Source organism: Osmerus eperlanus, chromosome 17 (assembly GCF_963692335.1).
Source record: "Osmerus eperlanus chromosome 17, fOsmEpe2.1, whole genome shotgun sequence".
Taxonomy (NCBI): domain Eukaryota; kingdom Metazoa; phylum Chordata; class Actinopteri; order Osmeriformes; family Osmeridae; genus Osmerus; species Osmerus eperlanus.
The window spans coordinates 3,559,441-3,580,849 of NC_085034.1; the positions used below are offsets into that span (position 1 = coordinate 3,559,441).

At 48.6% G+C, this 21,409-nt stretch overlaps 1 protein-coding gene across 3 annotated transcripts in view; it reads left to right on the forward strand.

Annotated features, from left to right (window-relative positions):
* Positions 1–16,572, forward strand: part of LOC134037649 (leucine-rich repeat-containing G-protein coupled receptor 5-like) — a 41,472-nt gene extending 24,900 nt beyond the window's left edge. The window contains exons 5-18 of one of the 3 annotated variants that reach the window (XM_062483062.1): positions 2,072–2,287; positions 4,271–4,342; positions 7,996–8,064; positions 8,168–8,239; positions 9,169–9,240; positions 9,500–9,568; positions 10,253–10,324; positions 10,579–10,644; positions 10,738–10,809; positions 13,872–13,943; positions 14,086–14,211; positions 14,863–14,996; positions 15,119–15,202; positions 15,348–16,572. In XM_062483062.1, the coding sequence (XP_062339046.1) occupies positions 2,072–2,287; positions 4,271–4,342; positions 7,996–8,064; positions 8,168–8,239; positions 9,169–9,240; positions 9,500–9,568; positions 10,253–10,324; positions 10,579–10,644; positions 10,738–10,809; positions 13,872–13,943; positions 14,086–14,211; positions 14,863–14,996; positions 15,119–15,202; positions 15,348–16,474 (2,323 nt within the window). In that variant the 3' untranslated portion in view covers positions 16,475–16,572. The remainder of the gene's footprint in view (positions 1–2,071; positions 2,288–4,270; positions 4,343–7,995; positions 8,065–8,167; positions 8,240–9,168; positions 9,241–9,499; positions 9,569–10,252; positions 10,325–10,578; positions 10,645–10,737; positions 10,810–13,871; positions 13,944–14,085; positions 14,212–14,862; positions 14,997–15,118; positions 15,203–15,347) is intronic. The other 2 variants (XM_062483063.1, XM_062483064.1) reach the window with 2 other exon arrangements.
* The last annotated feature ends 4,837 nt before the right edge of the window (positions 16,573–21,409 follow it).

A 21,409-nucleotide genomic window follows, 5' to 3' on the forward strand; every position in this document is an offset into this window, starting at 1 on the left:
TTGGCTGTGTGTTCTGGTCGGAATGACAACCTCCCCATCCTCCCTTGCCGTGTGTGTGGTCAGAATGTGTGCAGCCACACTCACACGCTCACACACACACACACACACACACACACACACGCAGTGGTTCAAGGCTAGGTGTGATTCTTCTGTACCGTCAATCAAACTCCAAATGAGAGCTCAGAGCACACAACTCCTGCCCCCCCTTCTACCCCCCCACCCCCCACCCCCCCCCACCACCACCGAATAATCAACCCTCCACACCAACCACCTACCAGCCTCCCACCCCACCCTCTCTCCCCCCTCACAGCAGATGTGCAGATTCGTCCCTGGGGAATGTTGATTGGAGTGTGGAGTTTCCACCCCGGACCACCTTGCTAGCTCCAGTCCTAGGAGATGAGAACCAAAAGAGAAGCAGGATGCTCCACAGAGACATGATGGAGTGAAGGACAGTGTGTGTGTGTGTGTGTGTGTGTGTGTGTGTGTGTGTGTGTGTGTGAGTGTGTGTGTGTGTGTGTGAGGGGGAGAGAGAGAGAGCGCTGAGCGGGGATGACGGCATGCAGCTAGTGCAGGCGGCTCTTTAAGTGTGTCCATGAAAACGTCTGCGCTTTCGATAAGTAGCGCTCTTTTCATTCGAGTGGTTCCCTTGTCCAGCCGCCCCCCCCCTGTCTCTCCCTCCCCCAACCTCCCCACCCCTTCTCCCCCCAGGCTGTTGAATTTGCTGAGCGGTAGAAGGACAAACAGACAGACAGGCAGATAGACAGACAGGCAGGCAGGCAGGCAGGCAGGCAGCCTCTTGAGATGAATTGAGGCTTGAACGGGCCTACTCTGCACTGAGGCCTCTCCTGTTCCTTGTGGCAGGTTTACTGTCAGGCCTGTGAAGGAGGCTAGCAGCAGCCCTCATACAGGCCTTCTACATGTCTCTCTTTGAAGAGTTGAACCGAGGTTGTGAGACCAGTAGGGAGACAGGGATTTGGCTTGGCTGGATATAATGACACATCCCTATGTTAGCTTTGGATGGGGAACAGAAGCAGTGGTTATCGCTTGGTCAAAGTTTTTGATTTGTGGGGGATTTGCAGTCCTAAAATTTGACCACAATTTGGTTTCTCTATCACGTCTTGATATTATCATTATCACCACCATGGTTATTATTACGATGTGTTTATAGTGTGTAGAGAACCCAGGACAGGCAAGGCTGGGCTGTGGCCTTACAGACACACTTGAGTTTATTGAAATAACCTTGTCATGTTTGGAGAGGAGGTAACTCTCTCTCTCTCTCTTTTTGACCCTGCCATCCTCATTAAAACACATTGTAAGGCAAAATGCACCAATGCTCAGAGAAACGGCTGTGTCCCGTCTGCGAGGAGAAGGAGAGGAGCAGAAGGAGAATGGTGGAGGGGGAGAAGGAGGGTGGAGGGAAGGAGGAGGAGGGGGGGGGGGGTGAAGGAGGAGAAGGAGTAACTTGTTGGCAGCCTAAAAGGAGAAAAAAAAAAAAGCCTGACTAGAATAGTAGATAGAGGGCGTGTTGGGTCCGTGTCCGAGGCATGTTGGAGGCGTGTGTGGCGTGGCGACCAGACGGCTAATCCTGAGGGCGTCAGCGGGAGAAGGATAAATATACGAAACGTGTCTTTAGAGTTGGGAGTGAGGGCCAGCATCTAGCCTATAGACAGCTTCATGTCTGTGTTACACTGTCGTCGCTGGCACACGTGCACCCCCACACACACACACACACGCACGCACACACACACACACACACACACACAGGCATGCACATACACACGTCATGCTCACACGTACGCCTCGTGCCAAGCCAAACGTTCCTTCCGACTACAGCACAGCCAAACTTGGAATGAGAGAGTCTGTCAGTCTGGCCCAGTAGAGAGGGGTTGTACCATGTTCTGGAGTTCACTAGTGAGTTCACGGCAGGATTGAGAGTACTGGAAAGGGCCTTTTTATAGAAGTCATCACAGTAAGAAGGTCATGTTATCCGAGGATTTGTTCTTGTACTCTGCCTTATTCTCTTTCCCAACTCCCCTCTCTCTCTCTCCTTCATTCATCCCTCCTTTCCCAGGCGTCTGGATGCCAATCACATTTCCAGCGTCCCCCAAGGCTGTTTCTCAGGCCTTGTGTCCCTGCGCCACCTGTGGTTGGATGACAACGCCCTGACGGAGGTGCCAGTCTATGCCCTGGGCACCCTGCCCTCCCTGCAGGCCATGACCCTCGCTCTGAACCGCATCACGCACATCCCGGACCGAGCCTTCGCCAACCTCTCCAGCCTGGTGGTCTTGTGAGTACCAGGACCCCCCTCTCAATCTCTCCATCCTCCATCCCCCTCCACCCTCTGAACTCACCTCACACATCCCCCCCTCCCTCCCCACACCATATCCTCCTCTCTCTCCACCCATCTCACCAGTCCAACTCCAAAGCCTTGCCCACCCTCACTTCCTCTCCCCCCCCCTGTCCTCACTCTCCTCCTCTCCCCTCCTCCCCTCCTCCCAGCGTTTATTTATCAACACACAGAGAGTCCATTCACTCCCGCCCTCGGCCGCAGGATGGTATTTATTGACAGACTTTAGAAAGGAGGAAAGAAAGGAAAATGGAATGAAAGAACAGGATGTTCCCCCGTGTTCCCCCTCTCCTGCATGTCCCGAGGGAACTCCAGTTGGTCAGCGTGTTCCCGGCCGTCTGTTCATCTGTCAGCAGTCACACAGTCAGCCTGTCGAACACACATCCAGCCTGTCCAGTGCCAGCCTGTCAGGCAGTGGCTGTTGTTAGTGTTTGAATCCCAGCCCTCTGACAGGAGAAGGTCTGGAATCATCTGGAGGGTGTGTGAGTTTAGATAGTCAGTTGGTGAGAGATGCGCCGGAAAGCCTGAGAGGTCTAGGTGATGCTACGCCTCCTCTTCTGGCCCTGTCTCCTCAGTGGGTCTCGGTGCTAGCAGAGTACCCTTGGGATTACAGTGTGACTGTGTGTGTCTGTGTGTGTGTCTGTGTGTGTGTGTGTGTGTGTGTGTGTGTGTGTGTGTGGAAGGAAAAGGAAGCTCAGAAGGCTGATTCTCGTGGTTCAGCTTCAGATAGAGCAGCTAGGAGCACGGAGGGATGGAGAGAAGTAGGGATGGCGCCGATTGTTTTCCTGGCAATCTTCCGCCCGCCGCAAAGTCCTTCTTGCCCTGGGGGCATCCGCTCTAACCCCGGTCTGGGCTGGAGCGCTGCCCTCCTGACTCCCTCCTCTCCCCTCCCTACTCTGGCCCTCTCAGGCCCCACCTACCCTCTCCTCCCCCCCTAACCACTGCACTCCCCCACCTACAGTACTTCTATCCTGCCCCCTCAACCCCTCCATCCCAACCCCTCCATCCCAACCCCTCCACACACACACAAACACACTCACAGACATTCTCCCTGCCTATCTCTATTGAGGACCATCCGAAATCCTACACCAGGCCCATTGTCCAACCTCCACATTCTCTCCTTTTTTTCTTTATTTCTCTTTCTCTCTCTAAGAATATCATAATAAAGGAGGATGAAATATATTATTTGTCTGCCACATTTTTTGGCTTGAAGATTGTGTGAAGTTCTGTTTGTCCTTCAAGATAGAATATTAAGTTCCCATTCTCGGCTTGACACACGCAAACACACACACGCACACACACACACACACACGCACACACACATACATACACACACACAGACACACACACACACACACACAGCTAGTGACAACCATGAGTCCCTGTTTGTTTTCGTCTACAGAGAAAGATTTCATACTCATTAAACTTGTCAAACGCTCCTAAATCTCTCTCTATGGTCTTCTAGTCTCTCTCTCTTTCTCTCTCTCTATATGTCTCTCTTTAACTCTCTCTCTCCCCTCTAGTTTTCCAGGTGTCACTCAGAGTTAATTGATGGTTGTGTTGTTGTCTTTATTCTCTCTAATCAACCATGTTACCAAGCAACAGTTGCTAGGCTTTTTTCACTGTAGGCACGTCCATCTCTCCATCCCTCCCTCCTTCCGTCCCTCCATCTCTTCTCTGTCTCTAATGCTATTCTGTTTGAAGTCAGCCTGATGTTCTCATGTCTCCTACATTGCTGCTAATTTGCATGTAATGAGCAAAGCTTTAGGAGGCACCGAGGGGACGGAGGGGGGGATGGAGATGTACGCCCCCACCACACTCTGTCTCTTTTGTCCTCCCCCCCTCCCCCTGGCCAATGGGGCGTGGGCTGTGAGGCTTTGGGGGGCGTGTGGGCCTGACTGTTCTCTTTGCGTTCCTCTGCAGGCATCTGAATAACAACAGGATCTCCTCTCTGGGAACACTGAGCTTTCAGGGCCTCCACAACCTCGAGACGCTGTAAGTTGACCCCTCATTACCATGCAGGACGGGGGCAGAAAAGGGGACATTTGAAGATCCTTCCTGCCCTGCTCCTCCCCCTCCCCCCCCACACACACACCTCTCCCTTCTTTTTACTCCTCCTTGGTTTCTTTCCTTTCTTTTCACTCATCTTTCTTTTGGTTTCCTTCCTACCCACTGCCTTTTCTTTTCTTTCCGGACAACTCTCCTTCGCTATCTTTTCTTTCAACCTCTTCCTCTATCCCCACTGTCCCATCTTCCTCTCTCTCTATCCTTTCCTTTTGCTACTCTAACAAACCATACACAAGCACCCCCCCCCCCCCCATATCTGCCTCCTCCTCTGCCCCCTCTACCAGTTTTACTTAAGTTGTGGTCCCAGTGGACTAAACCTTCTAAGGCTGGTGGAGTGTATAGTTTGTGTATTCGTGTGTGTGTGCTGTAGACCATATCAAACCCTTCTCTATGGTCCAGCAGATGCTTATCTGCTCCTCTGAAGAGTTCCTTCTTTTTGTCAATCAGTCAAGAGAATCCTTTACTTCACATTACACATTGGCCTGCGGGCTTTTAAACATTTCTGTGATGTTCTGGTCCACAGACTTCCAGCTATCTTTCTAGCAAGCATGGTAACTCAGTGACTTGGTATTAGCCAGAGTATAGGCTTGCTCTATCCTTAAACACTGCACTCGTCCCCCACCCCCAAATATGTAACACTAATGGCAGCAGATGCTTAGATACAGCAGGCATATTCTTCTCTGGGAGGGGGCCTCTGTCTTAGCACAGTGGGACACACACACACACACGCGCACAGACTTACACGTACACAACAACACACACACATTAACTCTCAGTGTGTCAGATGAGATCTATTCAGTGGTGTGGACAGGCAGTGGCTGCTCATTAGCCACCCGCTTGCAATGTTTAGAAAAGCCCTTCATCCATTAGTCACTCTCATAATGGACATGCATTCATATGGACACACTAGCCTGAGCAAAAGGTTGAAATATTTCAAATTCTGGCAAATGTTCTCCAGACAAGCTCAATCAAGCACAGCACAGGTATCAAATATGACTCCAACTTCCACTAGTCATGTTTAGTCAGGCACACTGGAGCCACAAGTTCACCGAGATGACAAAGGTAGCCCTATCAAGAGAGGAGGGTACTATAGCAGTTGCTAATGAGCGTTTGCTTTAGTCTGCCTGGTATGTGCTGGTGCCAGAAAAGCTTAAGTCGTGCTCGGCTAAATGTATGCAGTCACAGTTCTGGTCCAAAGTGACCTACTTGGTGTGTAGACATGGAAGAAGCAGGTCATGCACCACTGTAAAGGAGACATACCTTGCTGCAGAAAAATGTTGGAGTATAACTGTAAAACTTCTGCTTACTCCACAATGTTTACACTGTGTCTTAGTGCTGGTTTATGCAGCAGTATTAGCTGTATACAGTTTAGCTGGATCATAGGCATGACGTCACCTGTTTAATCAAACAACCTGAAAATATGACATGCCTCTGCATGACAAATGGCCTAGGAAGGAATTAGCTTGTCAAAATGACCACTATATTCTTCCTCTGAACCGCAGAGCCGTTCTCTCTCTCTGTCTCGCTCTCTCTCTGTCTCTCACACACACACAGACTAATGTTGCTCATTTGGAAACCTTCTAACCTGGTGTAAGCTGTCTTGGTGTGTGGCCCCTAGCTCAGTAATAATTATTGTCTGTACATACTCACACATGCACACACACCACACACCGACACATGTTATCCCAGTGTTACTGTAACAGACTACCTTCAAGCAGCTGCAACATCTCCTCCTCCTCCTCCTCATCTTTAACCTGTGGACTTTGTGCCCCCCCGCCCCCCCCCCCCCGCCCCCCACCTTGACCCAAGTGACCTGTCGTGAACACACGGGTGTTGCTAATCAGCAACCTCTAATCACCTGGTGCAGAAAAGCTATGGCTGCAGATTGGACGGTATCACCTGTCCTCTATGACATCATCAGGCAGACCCACCAGTGAGAGGACAGAAGAGCTGAAACAGTCCAATCAGTGCTCAGCAATTTGGAAGCCACAGCAGCAGCACTCTCCCCACCTTGAAGCAATTTGAACGTAGTAGTATTTTCACAATCGAAGAGTTTGTTCCAGTGTGTTGACGTGAGGGAAGGAAGAGCATCTGGCTAAACACTTGGTCTAGGACGAATGCTGCTGCACTGGCCACACAAAAACACACACATAAACACACTCAGCAAACACACACATGCACGCGTACAGACACACAACACAGCCACCTGCACCCCAGAGAAGGATCACAGAGTAGCCTGATGAGAACCAGGTGAAGACCTCACCACTGATGACAGGATGACAAGAGGATAAGACAGAGAAAGAGGAAATTAGAGAGGAAAGGAGTAAAAAAATATATAATTTCATAATTTTTTGGTCACAGGATGATTCATTGAGGTAGTTGTTATGGAAACGTTACAGCATGTTTCTGCGTTTGCTGGCTACTGGTCACCCACAAGCTTGGTTCAGGCTTGGACCATGAGACTACAGGACCTCTTGATGGTACAATTTAGAAATGTATGCCTACTAGTCACAGGCCTATAAAATCCCAATATTTTACATATTTCAAACCACCTATACTACATTGCGAGGATCAGTCCTATGTGCTGGAGCCTGTAGGTTATTTGTGTGTTTGTGTCTAGGGTTTGTTTGTTTGACTGTTTGCTTTCGTAACCCTGACAGCAAGACTCCGGTCACCAGCCCAAACATTCTCACACTCGCTTTGTTTAAGGACAGGAAACCCTGCTTACATCATTTCCCGGAATGCTTCTCACCGTTCTGTAAATCAACCATGGAGATATGGGTTCTGAGCAGGATGTCTGACTTGACTGGACTGAGGGCCCTTTCTGAGGGTCTCCGGCCCATCCCTTCCTTGAGTGACACACAAAGGTTCAGCTTGAATACCATGTTGATACACTCATCCTTTATAATGTTTAGTCACTGTTCCAGCATGAATGGATGGGTGACAGCCCGTAAAGGAAAGCAGTCCTTTCACCAGCGCTGTCATGTACTATCAGTGATGTTGTGATTTAAGAAGGGGAGGAGGCCAAGTAGCGAGGGAGGGAGGAAGAATGGAAGGAACTTTTGAAACACAACCAGAAGTTTACAAACAGGAAGCAGGTCCTGTGAGAACATCAGCAGTGTTTACGTGGCATGTTGAGGAACACCATGATATTATGAGCCTGTTTCTGATAGGCTCCCGTCAACCTGACCCCATGAGAAAGAAGGGGGGAGGTAAGGAAGGAAGCAGGGAAGGTGATGATAGTCCCCCCTATGCTGCACCTCTAGACTCTGGAACACACAGAGGTGTGACTGTCTGGTGTGGTAAACTCGTAACAATTCCTTGGTAAGAAAACCAGCCAACTTTACCACAAAATCATTACGTTCCTTTAGCCCACTGCTATACTTAATCTGGAAGTGGGTTATTCCCAACATGAAGGCCATATCTGGTAGTTGTCTGTCATCAGTACCATATTAAAAACTGTTTATAAGGAACTAGGGTTCATAACAATATAGTGGCCCCAAGAGTACATAACCACACCAGTAACCTAACCCACCCCTAATTGTTCTCTCTTTCTTTCACCCTCCCTCCCTCTTTTTCAGGGATTTGAACTACAACAGTTTGGAGGAGTTCCCTGTTGCTATCCGAGCTCTCAGCCACCTGAAGGAGCTGTGAGTACAGCATGCTAGCATGCTACCTCTCTTCAGCAATGCTAATGCTGCCCTGACCCTCCCTGGTCCCTCTCCAACCATGTGTCTAATATTCCCTTTCCAGGGGTTTTCACAGCAACAGCATCCAGTCCATCCCCGAGCATGCCTTCACGGGAAACCCCTCTCTCCTGACAATGTAGGTTACCATGCTAACGTGCTAAGCTAATCACGCTAGCTAGTCTACTATCCACAATCCTTGCTGTATAGACACGCTATGCTAATCATGCTAGCCAGTACTACTCTACTCTGCATTGTCCTGTGTGTGGGGGCTAAACTGTATAACCAACACCTCTCTACTGCATGTCCTGTATGTGTTTGCGTGAAACTGTAGCATGTTTCACTGTTTGTCCGGGACTCTCACTGTTCTGAGAGATTGTATAAAGGCCTATCCTGAACCGTAACTCACATATGGCTGCTTTATAAATTGTCCCATAAGCGAATGTACAACCATTCACCGTGATATACTGTATATGAAGAACGTTTAAATGACAACTGCAGCACATGTGGCAATCTGAGTTTGACAACACGATTGAGTTTGATTTAGAATTCATCCAATCAGATTTAAAGGTTGATGGCAGTGCCCCTAAATCTCCAGTTAATGCCTGTGGTCTCGCTCATGATATTGTGTTTTTTAAACCAAGTAAAAACGTCTTATAAAGTACATGTTGTTCTCCTTTTATTTACTTGGGCCACATGATGTATTATATTTGTTTGCGATCTGTTTTTGCTTATGGAGGGATTGGCTTGTTCTTAAACTATTCCTTAGAGAGTTGTTTAGGGTACCACAGCCAAATCAACTATCTCTCTGCCCTGATTCATCATCTCCAATGGTGGACGAATCTTACATGTGCACTAGACCTGGTCATATAATCAGAACTCCTCCTTCCCTTCTTGGGTTATATTCCAATTTCCCCTCTGCACAGTGTCATAAGCAATGATGTATGTCCTAGAGTGGATATTGGAACAGTAGGATCTCTCCACGTCTCTGGTGTTTGAGTAAAACCCTGTGTGTGGACATCTGTCTGGTCTTGGGCCCAGGTTAAGACATGCTCCTGCTTCTTACAGATTCTTCTATGACAACCCCATCCAGTTTGTGGGCAGATCAGCGTTCCAGCATTTGCCTGAGCTTCGTACACTGTGAGTCACGTGCAGTAGTGCTCCGTTTCAACTGCGGTACTTCTGAAGAGTTATGCCGTCGATTTCCACGATGTTGCTGAAATCCATAGGAGTTCAGAGTATCCTATTTGTACACACACAGCTTTTCATTCTAACACCCCCGGGGCTCTCTCTCTCATTCTCTCCTTTCTTGTCTTCTTTTGCTTTTCACCCTCTCTCTCTCTCTCTATCTCTCTCTCTCTCTCTATCTCTCTCTCTCTATCTCTCTCTCTCTCTCCAGGTCTCTGAATGGAGCAGCAGAGATCACAGAGTTCCCAGACCTGACTGGCACCATGAGCCTGGAAAGCTTGTGAGTCCACACACAGGCATGCACACACACACACACACACACACACCAACATACACACACACAGACATAAACAGACACGAACACACTGACCCCAAGCACCCATAGCTCTGCTTTATTTGCTGTTATAACCAGATGTCAGTAAAATATTTTCACACAGAAAATGACTTTCAAAGACCACAAACACTAATAAACGTGAAGTCGGTAATACAGCCTAACCAAAGAACGGGGAGGGAATTTTTAATATTCATACCATTTGTTTGTTGGTGTAACCTTCATAAGACCGACATGGTTTGCTGTTGTAGCTCACTACCCAGGAGCATGTTGGTGTACCGGAGTGGAATGTGAATCCTAGTTTAATATGGTTATTCTAACCTGGGTTGGTTATTATTGTATGCTTTGCTAGCTTGGTGGTGTGAGGTATAGTCTGTGATATTCCCCATCGTAACTTTTCTTTACGGGTCTAGGGATTTGGAATAAATCAGTATGAAGTTTGCTGGTTTAAAAGATTATACGTTATCAAGTGTTTCAGCACATTATTTTGAGACAAATATCATAGCATGTCATCTCTAATAGAAAGGAGTTGGATGTGGTCCACACAGTTCCACAGGTCTAATGATGAATATTCTGGTGATGATGAGAAGGCGATTAAGATGGTTGTGATTATGATCCTTTTTCCAACTACAGAACCATCACTGGAGCCAGAATCACCTCTCTGCCTCGCAATGTTTGTGACCAGTTACCTAACCTGCAAGTTCTGTGAGTCCCCCTCATGACTTCCACAGACACAGACACACTTCTAATTAATGTTACACTGTTTGGGTAAATCAGGGAGGAAAACCATGACCTTATATTTATTTCACCATACTATAATACACCCCCCACTATACGTATATGCCCTGATTGGCAACCATAAACTTTATCTCTTCACAAACACTTTGACATGTTCTGTCTTTCCTATTTGAACACGTTCTTCCTCAGAATAAACACGTCTCCCTCTCTTGTTACCATAGAGACCTGTCCTACAACCGGATCCAGTCTCTTCCCAGCCTCAGGGGCTGTGAGAAGATCCTGAAGATGTGAGTGTTCCCACCTCATGCCTAGTCTGTGGATCCATACAGACGCTAACATGACGTTTATAAGCCTAACGTGATGATCCTGTCCCCTTACAGTGACCTGCATCACAACGAGATAGAGGAGGTTCATGAGGACACTTTCCAGGGCCTGGCGTTGCTACGATCTCTGTGAGTGGTCATTAGTGTCTGCTGGCTAGGCTACGTTGACGATACTTGGATAATGTTGGCTAGGTTAGAATGATGTGAAATCCACATATCAACCCTAGCCAATCCTTGCCCAAAGGATCGATCCCTCTAATACTAGGTGTTTAGCACACCATGACAGAACACTGGCAGAACTCAGAATCCCCATAGTTATTTTGATTTCACTCCAGTCTGATCTTGGTTGATATTGACTGTGTAAAGTTTCTCACGTTTAAAATTCTTGTGGTTTGTTCCAAACTGTTGAATGGAGAAGGTAAATCTAATGACCTGACCCTGAAGCCAACATGTTAGAACCCTGAGAGGATTTTCCAGGTTTCATGTGAGTGGTCGTTGTGTTTGTGTGTGGGTGTTTGTGTGTATATGTGTGTGTGCGTGTGTGTGTGGCATATAGCTGTGTGTTTACAAACATACACTCCTCCTGTTTACCCTCCCATCATCTTGTTTCCATCCCCCTGCCACCTTCCTACCCACAATGCCGTGGGTGGCCGTGGCCTTCAAATTTCCTCCCTGCTGCCCTTCAGTACAAACATCTTTCTTCTCTACCCTACTCCAACATCTAATGCACATCAGTCATTTTCCATTTAATTATTACCATATGCGTGACACGGAACAGTAGTCTAATCATATGAGCTTGCCCAGTTAATTGTATACATTTCTTGAGGAGATGCATGCTGGAGCGAGCTGAATAGCCCATTTGGTTCACAGTTTGTTCCTTTCAGCCTGTCAGTTGTCATGCTAGTCAGCTAGTCCACCTTTTCCAGCTAGCTGACGGGGCAGTAAAGGTCTAGGGTAATGACAGCAGGATGCATCATGGCTAATTAGGATCCAGCCCGCTTGCTTTACACACAGCTGTGCACAGGCCTGTCTGGGTAACCTGTATAAGTGCCTGTTTGCTGATTGCCCCCCCTCCCCCTCCCTTCTCTCCACCCGTCTTCCCCCAGTACAATTACAGCTGCCTCCGATCCCAACCCGGTCACCTGTAAACGCTTCCAAATGACATCATCAGTGCTGAGAAGCCGGGCGAGGGTTCTAATTGGCCGTTGCGTTCTCGGACACGTCCCTAGCTGGAAGAGAGGAAATATGACTTGGCCCCTGGAAGCCCCCTAGACACACACACACACACACATACACACACACACAGTGCTCCCAGTAAGGCTGTCTCTCTCTCTGCTGTGAGGTGACCTGTGGTGAGCACACTCAGGATAGCAGTGATGATGTCACAGTTGGCGCTGCGTCATGGCAGGCAGGCCGGGCCCAGGGATCCTGCCGGGGACTCTGGCGCCGCTACGTTTTAGGGATCATTTTACCTTCCAGTGGACATGAAACACATATACGTGCTGTTGCCAGGAGCCATTCTAAATAGGGGGACGGTGGGATGGGGGGATAAAAGGAGGTGAGGGGGAGTGGTGTGCATGTCTGACTGTCCCAGGATATCCTCATCAAAACGTTTTGAACGTTTCAAAGTCTTTTATACCGTGCATGGTTTTTTTTCTTGTTTTTTTCTCCTGAGATGGCAAAGCTGCTCATGTTCTCACTCTCCACCTTTTTATGTTGTCCTTGGGGGCTTTGACTCCTGTGCACACTCAGGGAATGTCAGGGAGGAGGGACTGATCAATGGAGAAATGGAGAATTGCTTAGTAATAGTAGTAATGGATGGTTAGATTGAAGAGTGGAGGTGTGGAAGGTGAAGAGGTAGAGGGCTACAGTTAGGGGATCTGAAAGGTGAACGAGCGGAGGGATGGATGGGCTGGAGGCTGCAGACTCTGTGGGTTGCAGAATCATGGGGCTGCAGGGCGTCAGGCCATCTAATTTTACGGTCCTCCTTAAACCCCTGGCTCCCTCAGAGTGACGAAAGGGGTCAGAAACCTCCAATTAAGCAAGTAATGTGCTCAATGAGGCTTATAGGCACACATTCACAGTGGTAAGAATGAGAGAGAGAGAGAGAGAGAGAGAGAGAGAGAGAGAGAGAGAGAGAGAGAGAGAGAGAGAGAGAGAGAGGGAGGGAGAGGAAGGAAGGAAGGAAGGAAGAATGAGAGTAAGAGGAGTGTGTGTGTGTGTGTGTGTGTGTGTGTGTGTGTGTGTGTGTGTGTGTGTGTGTGTGTGTGTGTGTGTGTGTGTGTGTGTGTGTGTGTGAAAAAAGGGGGTCAGAGATAGACAGAGGGGTTCAAAGAGAAAGAGAGATTGAGACCATAGTCCTTCACTTTAGGCCTTTTGTCTCAACCATTCAACTCCAAACCTATGTAGAATTTGAGATTATGGGATCACAGATTCCCTGGGATTAGAATTACACCACATCAAACAAAGGATTCTCTGTTAATGTAGGTCTCATGATGCTTACACACACGCACGCACACATAAAAGACTAGTAATCCCCCCCATAACCAAGGCACCTCACAACCACCACGTCAACCACATCCAACAACCTGTCAGATATCAAACAGTCCCAGTTGGAAGGACCATCTTTCCAAACCACCTCTGCCACAAATGTAGACGCCTCTCAAATGTGTGGCATGACTGTGAAACGAGCATGAAAGGAAGGGTCCTGTGTTTGAACCCCGGCTCCTGGATCCTGCTCATCTGGTTAAACCATATCACCTTCCTCTTCCTCCTCTCGCTCCTCTTCCTCCACCCTCTTGACCTCCTGTAGGCTCCCGTAGCCCCCTACAGATGGGGCTGGGGCTGGGATGGCTGTTGGACCGCTCGTTCTTTCCTATCAGATTGATATCACACATGTATGAGTCAATCTGTCTGGGAGGCAGGGAGGAACTCTCTGTACTCTGGACAGTCTGACTGGAGGATCTCAGCTAGTAAATCAAGTCAGAACATGTCCAGAACAGAGGATCCAAAAGCATCAGGAGAAACAGTCGAGCACGATCTGAACAAAACACCGCTCACTTTTATAGAACAATGAATGTTGATAGAACCATGAACGTGACTTAAGGGGGTGATAAAGACAAGGTATGGTACCAAAAAAAAAACTGGCCCTGGAATGTGGAGGATGTGATTTGCTCTGTTTTCGTTTGTAGAGACCTGGCATGGAACAAACTGACACTTCTGGACGAACAATCCTTTACCAGCCTCCCAGCCCTGGCCAAACTGTGAGTTTCTTCTCCTCTCCTCACCTATTCTCTCCTGTCCTCACCTCACCTCTCCCATCCAGTCCTCTCCTCCCCTTATCTGTGCGTCTAGATGAATGCTTTATGTATTCTTAACTGCTGTCACCCCTCCATCTCTCTCCAGAGACCTCACGTCAAACCAGCTCTCCTATCTGCCCGTGTCCGGTCTCCATGGTCTGACCCAACTCAAACTGGCTGGGAACACAGCACTGCACGGACTTCTGGCTGCGGACAGCATGCCAAAACTTAGGTGATTAGGAGGAGGGCGATGTAGGATGAGGTTGATAATGCAAACATTGAAGATGAGGGTCGGTAAGGAACAGAGTGGCGAATGCAGGAGGTATATCCTCACCCCTTCCAAGACTTTCATAAATTCATGTTTTGAACACGGAGACACACAAAACATCCCTTAGCAACATGCAGAGAGAAACAAGCTAAGTCAAAGTCAAACTGCCTCGGCTGGAGATAAATGCCACATGCTCAAGGTACCCATCCTGCCTCCGTTTTAGGGCATGAGGACAGTGCCACAGCATCACGCGTGTACACAGACGCTCATACGTGATGTATCTCTGAGGGCATTTTTTCAAACACATGTGATTGGTTGGGTAAAGCAGGCAGTTCAGGAGCCTCAACCTTAGAAGAGAGTGACTTAAGGGCGGACATATTTTTGTTCTACAGGAAACATTATGGCCAAAAGGCCTTATATATAAACATTAAACACTGGCAGATCTCCCAAGCTATGATCGTGCCGTTTGGAGAATGATAACATGTCAGATGGAAGTAGATAATTTAACAAGTATGTTGGATATTGTCTATAACACACATCTGTGTGTGTGCGTCTCTCTCTCTCTCTCTCTCTCTCTCTCTCTCTCTCTCTGTGTGTGTGTGTGTGTGTGTGTAGGGTTATGGAGCTGCCCTATGCGTTCCAGTGCTGTGCATTCGTCTCTTGTGAGAAGCATGCAAATCCCTGGGAGAGAGAAGATGGCACTGGCAAGGAGGAGTTTGCCAGGAGAGATGCCATCTTGACCAACCAAGGTGGGACCTCACACACTAGCAGTGTACTGGAATCAGTGGATGGAACCAAACACCCTCTACCACTTTGATCATCAATAATCTAACATGGCGGGGGTGTGTGTGCGTGTGTGTTTTGTTTTAAGAAGACCACGACCTAGAAGACTTCCTGCTTGACTTTGATGACGAACCAAAGTCTCACCACTCTGTTCAGTGCTCCCCAGCACCAGGTACAAACACACACACACAGACACACACACATACACACCTACACACAAATACACACACACAAACACAGCATAAGTGATGTTAAATACTCCTCTCCTCTCCCTCCTTCCTTCCAACTTCCCTCCTTCCCTGCTTGTCTCCCCCCAGGTCCATTCCGTCCCTGTCATCACCTCTTCGGCAGTTGGCTGATCCGTGGAGGGGTGTGGCTCATTGCTGCTCTCTCATTGGTCAGCAACGGCCTGGTGATGGTGTCCATCTTCTTGTCGCCCTCCTTCCTGACCCCCGCCAAACTCCTGATCGGCCTTCTGGCGCTGGTGAACTGCATGATGGGAGTGTGGAGCGGCGCTCTAGCCGTGGTCGACGCCCTCACCTACGGAACCTTCGCCCGCTACGGCGCCCAGTGGGAGAGCAGCGCCGCCTGCCGCATCACCGGCTTCCTGTCTGTGTTCGCCTCGGAGACCAGCCTCTTCCTGCTGACGGCGGCGGCCCTGGAGCGAGGGCTGTCGGTGCGTCGGGGGAAGGGGGGCTCGGCGGGCACCATGCCCGGGGAGGGGAGGGGGTCCCTGGGCACCGTGAGGCTGGTGGCTGGGCTGTGTTTCCTCCTGGGGCTGGCCGTCACCCTGCTGCCTCTCCTAGGGGACTACGGCGTGTCGTCTGTCTGCCTGCCTGTGCCCAACACGGAGCCCTCCAGCCTGGGCTTCATGGTGGCCCTGGTCCTGGTCAACTCCCTCTGCTACCTCATCATGACCGTCACCTACACCCGGCTGTACTGCCGTCTGGAGAAGGGCGAGCCAGAGGACCTGGGAGACTGCTCCATGATCCGCCATGTGGCCTGGCTCCTCTTCGCCAACTGCCTGCTCTACTTCCCTGTGGCTTTCCTCTCCTTCTCCTCCCTCCTGCGCCTGCCCTCCGTGGGCCCCCTGGTGGTGAAGGCCGTGCTGCTGCTGGTGGTGCCCCTGCCCGCCTGCCTCAACCCCCTGCTCTACCTGCTCTTTAACCCCCACTGCCGCGAGGACCTGGCGCTGCTGGCCAAGAGGACTCGCGGAGCCTTCCGGAAAGTTGGCCGCCTCAGTCGTGTCTCGCTCAGCTCCGAGGATGCAGAGAAGCAGTCATGTGACTCTACGCAGGCCCTGGTGACCTTTGGAGGTGGATCAAGGGAGGAGGAGGAGGAAGATCATAGGGGGAAGGTGGGGTCACAGGTGACCAATAGCAACTCCACTGCCTCTGAGCCACACCCACACCAACCATCTGTTGCCTTTGTGCCTTGTCGCTAGGCAACGCCACCAAACACCAACTGCCCCCCCCCTTCCCCAACCCCTCCCCCTTCTCCCTGTGTCCTTACACCCCCACCACAGGGAGAAAAAGACAGACACACAGACAGAGACTGCATCCAGGCAGCATATGTAGCCAGAGAGCCTAGACTCTTCTACATCCATTCATGAGAAAGAATGTCCATAACTTCCTGCTTCTTGTGAACATCAAAAGTCCAGCCCTATAGCTCGACTCCCTCTAGCTGCTGTGTGTTCTGGTCCATCCTCTCTAGTTGGACAGACTCTACCCAGGAACACTGCTGGGAGGGGATGGGAAGGGTGGGGAGTGGAGGGGATGGGAAGGGTGGGGAGTGGAGGGGATGGGAAGGGTGGGGAGTGGAGGGGATGGGAAGGGTGGGGAGTGGAGGGGATGGGAAGGGTGGGGAGGGGAGGGGATGGGAAGGGTGGGGAGTGGAGGGGATGGGATGGGTGGGGAGGGGAGGGGATGGGAAGGGTGGGGAGTGGAGGGGATGGGATGGGCGGGGAGGGAGTGGTTCAGTGGTGATGGAGTGAAGGGGCAGCTTCCCAGCATATGTACAGGTATATAGTTCTTCAGCAACCTGGGGAAACACGTAGCACATGACAGCTCTTATCTTTTTTGTGGTCTCAACTGGTGTGGACACCTTCAGGACTAGACCTGGTCCCTGGAGGGGTGGTTCCCACCTGCAGACGGACACACAGCACGCCTGTCTCTGGAACACCCAGACCGATTCCTTCCTTTTAACTCCTTCAGTCCGTGGCTACCATCACAAGATGTGCATCCTTGTTTTAGTCACCCAGGTATGCTGTACACTCACAGACGGACAGTCTTATAACATGTTGCATCAGTGAGGCCATTATAAGATCATCTACTGCATCTTAGGCGTTTCACAGTACTCACTCGTCAGAAAGACGTTTTGTAGATTCATATGTACAGACTGTAAAGTAAACTTTACTAGACTGTAAAGTTTCAGTTGTGATTGTGACTGTAAAAGTAATTGTGTTGCGAACCGCAGGTGAAGTGAATGTGTCTGTGTGTGTGTGTGTGTCTTGTGTTCGGGTCTCATGTTGTTTGTTGACAGTTTGCTCTTCTTCAGTTTGCACAATCATGTTAAATATGTTTTGACCTTGTGACTTTACACACCTAGCTACAAAGCTAGTGCTGGGTCACAAAATGGCCTTCATCAAAAAGGGCACAAATGGCATTTGTTTGTGTTCACCACACTCTGTCCACATTAAATGTGTGTTTGTGTGTACACAAGAGAGAAAGAAATGAGAGAGTAAGAATGTTTGCATGCATGTGTGCCTGGTTGCTTGTTCTTTTTATGTACATAAACAAACTGTGACAATCTGGTTTCTCTTGGTAGAAAACACATTTCATGTTGTTTTTGGTATGAAACTGTCTGTAACTGACTCTAATATCTAGTGTTCACGTTTTCCCTATTTACCTGTATTTGTACCTCTCCTGTCTTACAGTCTCAGTGGGCTCAAGGTGACACTGCTGTACGTTCATCCTCATGTCTAATCATATACAATCATTGTAAACTAAGTATTTGTAAGTATTTGTGCTTGTCGCCTATTTTACCCAGTACAACAGATAAAGCTATTTTAGTATTGACAATATTATGTTGTGTCTTGAATTATGTTTAGGAATGAAGCAAGATTTGGAGAGGAGAGAAAGGCAGGAGGAACGGAGAGTAGGAAAGGGAAGGAGAGCGGAAAAGAGAGAGAGAGAAGAGGGTTGGAGATTAGAAGAGTGCAAAGCAGGTCCAGTAGGAGCTGACCTGTGGTGCAGACTTGTGGTCCAGTATGAATGGTGTCTGCTGGTCCCCTTGTGTACTGGGCCATGATAGAGCCCAATTGTGTTCAGGTCTGTGTTCTGCATCCAAACGTAACGACAGGGTGTGAACCTGGACAGATGCATGGCGTGGACTAAGGCTCCGCCCCCCTGGACTGTTCCCACGCCAAACTCCAGAACTCTCGTGAAATGGAATATCCCCACAGCAAGAGGAAACCCTTGGAGAGGCTCCGGAGGAACATTCAGCTTTCTTTATCTGTCTCTCTATATCTTTATCTTTCTGTCTCCCCCCTCTCTCTCTATCCCTCTCTCCCTCTCTCTACCTCTCTGTTTCTCCTGGTCAGTTCCTGGTCCACTAATGTGAACCATCTCCTGCCTCTCAGACACAAAAATGGAATGCTGTGAGTGGACAGACGTTTATTAGACTCCTGGAAAAACCCAGAGACCTTCTCTTCATCACAAACAAACCCACAGTTACTCTTTTCATATTTCAATCTCTCAATCTCCCTATGTGTCTTTCTTCCTTTCCTGATTCTATATGCCTTCTCTCCAGCACCGTACTATCAGGTCTAGTCTTGTGTTTGGGTTCGTTTTGGCACTCCCCAGGCCTGACCAGTCAAACTCAGATCAGCTCACAATAACTAGAACAAATGAAACACAATGATGAGAATCTCGGAATGGGAAGGAATCCTGTTCCTGATGAGAAAGAGGGAAAGAGAGAGAGAGAGAGAGAGAGAGAGAGAGAGAGAGAGAGAGAGAGAGAGAGAGAGAGAGAGAGAGAGAGAGAGAGAGTGAGTGAAGGGAAAACAGGCTTCCCTGGGTCCTGGTCCTGGTCTTGGTCCTGGTCCTGGTCCTGGTCTTGGTCTTGGTCTTGGTCCTGGTCCTGGTCCTGGTAATGGGTCCTGGTCCTGGTCTTGGCCCTGGCCCTGACCCTGGATTACATAAAAAGAGCCAGTTTGTGCTGGGCCTTCAGTATTTGTTTTTCTAGCCCTGTGTTAAAGCCATGTAGTGAGTTATAAACAGTTGTCCTAAATCTGCCGCATGCAGTGGGCCCATGTTTGTTATCGCTGACAGGTAATGGATGTTGGAGATGGACTGTGTAGACGTCAAGAAACAGAAAATGCTTTGTGAGGGGGTCTGGGTGCGAATGTAAACATTTACAGAAATGTGTATCAGATATGATTTATGACTTATTGATTCATTGACTATTTAATCTGAGAGCAATCAGGTGATTATGCTGTCATGATCACCAGAGTGCAGACTCCATCCATGTTGATGAAGTGGTGTTATTTTAGTCCCTCAGTCAAATATGACTCATGCATGAATGAAGACTTGAAGTAATCAAATGACTCTGGTAATCCTGTTCTTTACAGCAGACGACAATAAGAAGTGTGGTACAAAGGCTCAGATTGTGGGTGTGAAATGCTGTGTGTATCAACAGAAGCAATGGGTGTGTTTGAGATATGAAGCTGGAGTTAGAGAGGAGCTTTAGCTCTGTATTGTGCATGTCCTTGTTGTTTTTGCTGCTCTGGCAGGCAAGAAGCTGACTAGTCAATCATCAACCTGAGACAGACCCAAGGCCACACTTGGAACACAAACATTTCACAACTCTCTTTCCCTCTCCATCTCTTTCCCTCTCCATCCCCCACCTCTCTCTTTTTCTCTCTCTCTCTCTCTCTCTCTCTCTCTCTCCCTCTCTCTCTCTCTCTCTCTCTCTCTCTCTCTCTCTCTCTCTCTCTCTCTTTATGTCTCTTACTCTCTCTCTCTCTCTTTCTTTCTGTCTCTTACTCTCTCTTTCTCTCTCTGTATCTCTTGCTTTCTCTCTTGCTTTCTCTCTCACACACGCACTCATGTTCTCTTCTTCCCTTCTTCTCCCACCCTGCAACCAATCACACTGCAGCAAACCCAACAACATGTTAAATGGTGACGTTCGATAGGGTAATTCTCCACTTGGAAGTCAACCAGGATCCTTCAGACTACAACCTACAACCTAGACTACAACGACCTTCTCCTTTAGGCCTAAACAACCAAGCATATATTTGCTCATGTCCCATCTTGTATATTACTTTGTGTATTTTTCTTTTCAAAACCTGGTGTAACATATCCATCACACACCGAAGTGCTATGAGTATTATCCTGTTTCATCACGGAGAGAATTCCTCTCACATGTGCCTGGTGGCCTGGGGTCCTCGCTGCCCACCATAGCTGTCTGTTTACGTTGCCTGCTGTAAATTGCTGTGATGGCTTTATTTTCTTAGCTAATTAAAGTGTAAGCCTGCGAGTATAGAATGCCTTAGGGACTGTTTAAGTACCACCACAGAGAGAGAGAATGTGAGACGGATATGTAGAGAGGGGGGATGGAGGAAGAGACAGAAAAAAGATAGAAAGAAAGAAAGAAAGGGGAATCTGAGACTAACTACCTGTTTCACTTCAAAATGGTCACCTCATATCTCGAGATCCCAGCCCCTCTTGTGTATACAGAAGATCTAGTTCTATCTCCTTCTCTTCTCTTCTGATAGATTACAGTTCCTTTTACGGTTTTAGTTTTGCTCGGTCATGATAATGATCATAAGGTTGGGGTATTGATGGTTTTCCAGGCACAGCTGCTCTCATGTTAAACTATTCCATCTGCTCCCTATGGAAATTTCCAACCAGAACAAACACCCCTTCCTCACCTAATTTCCAAGGAGGCATCCGTATCTCAGTTTACCAACTGGAAAACCGGAATTCTTCCCTTTTCACGAGAGAGGGTAGTTGGGAGTTCTCGACAGATTCCTCCAGGCCAAACCCTGTATCCAGAAAAAGAGAGAAGGTAGTCAAGGAAAGATGGAATAGAGATTGATGACCAGCCATCATTCCATCCATCCATCCTTCATATCAGATGAATACAAGCTGTGACTCAACGAAATAATTGTCAATTTTGAAAGCATCCTCCCTGAACATTAATCATACACGCACACACACATACACACGCACACAGACATTCTAATGACTCCATGTCTCTTGGCGCAGGGTAAATACACATCAATCAGAAGAAGTGTGACTGATGTGTTTACCCAAACATCCCTATCCGGGACGAGGACGGGAACACAGGGAATAGGGAGCTCAGATTATCCAAAACG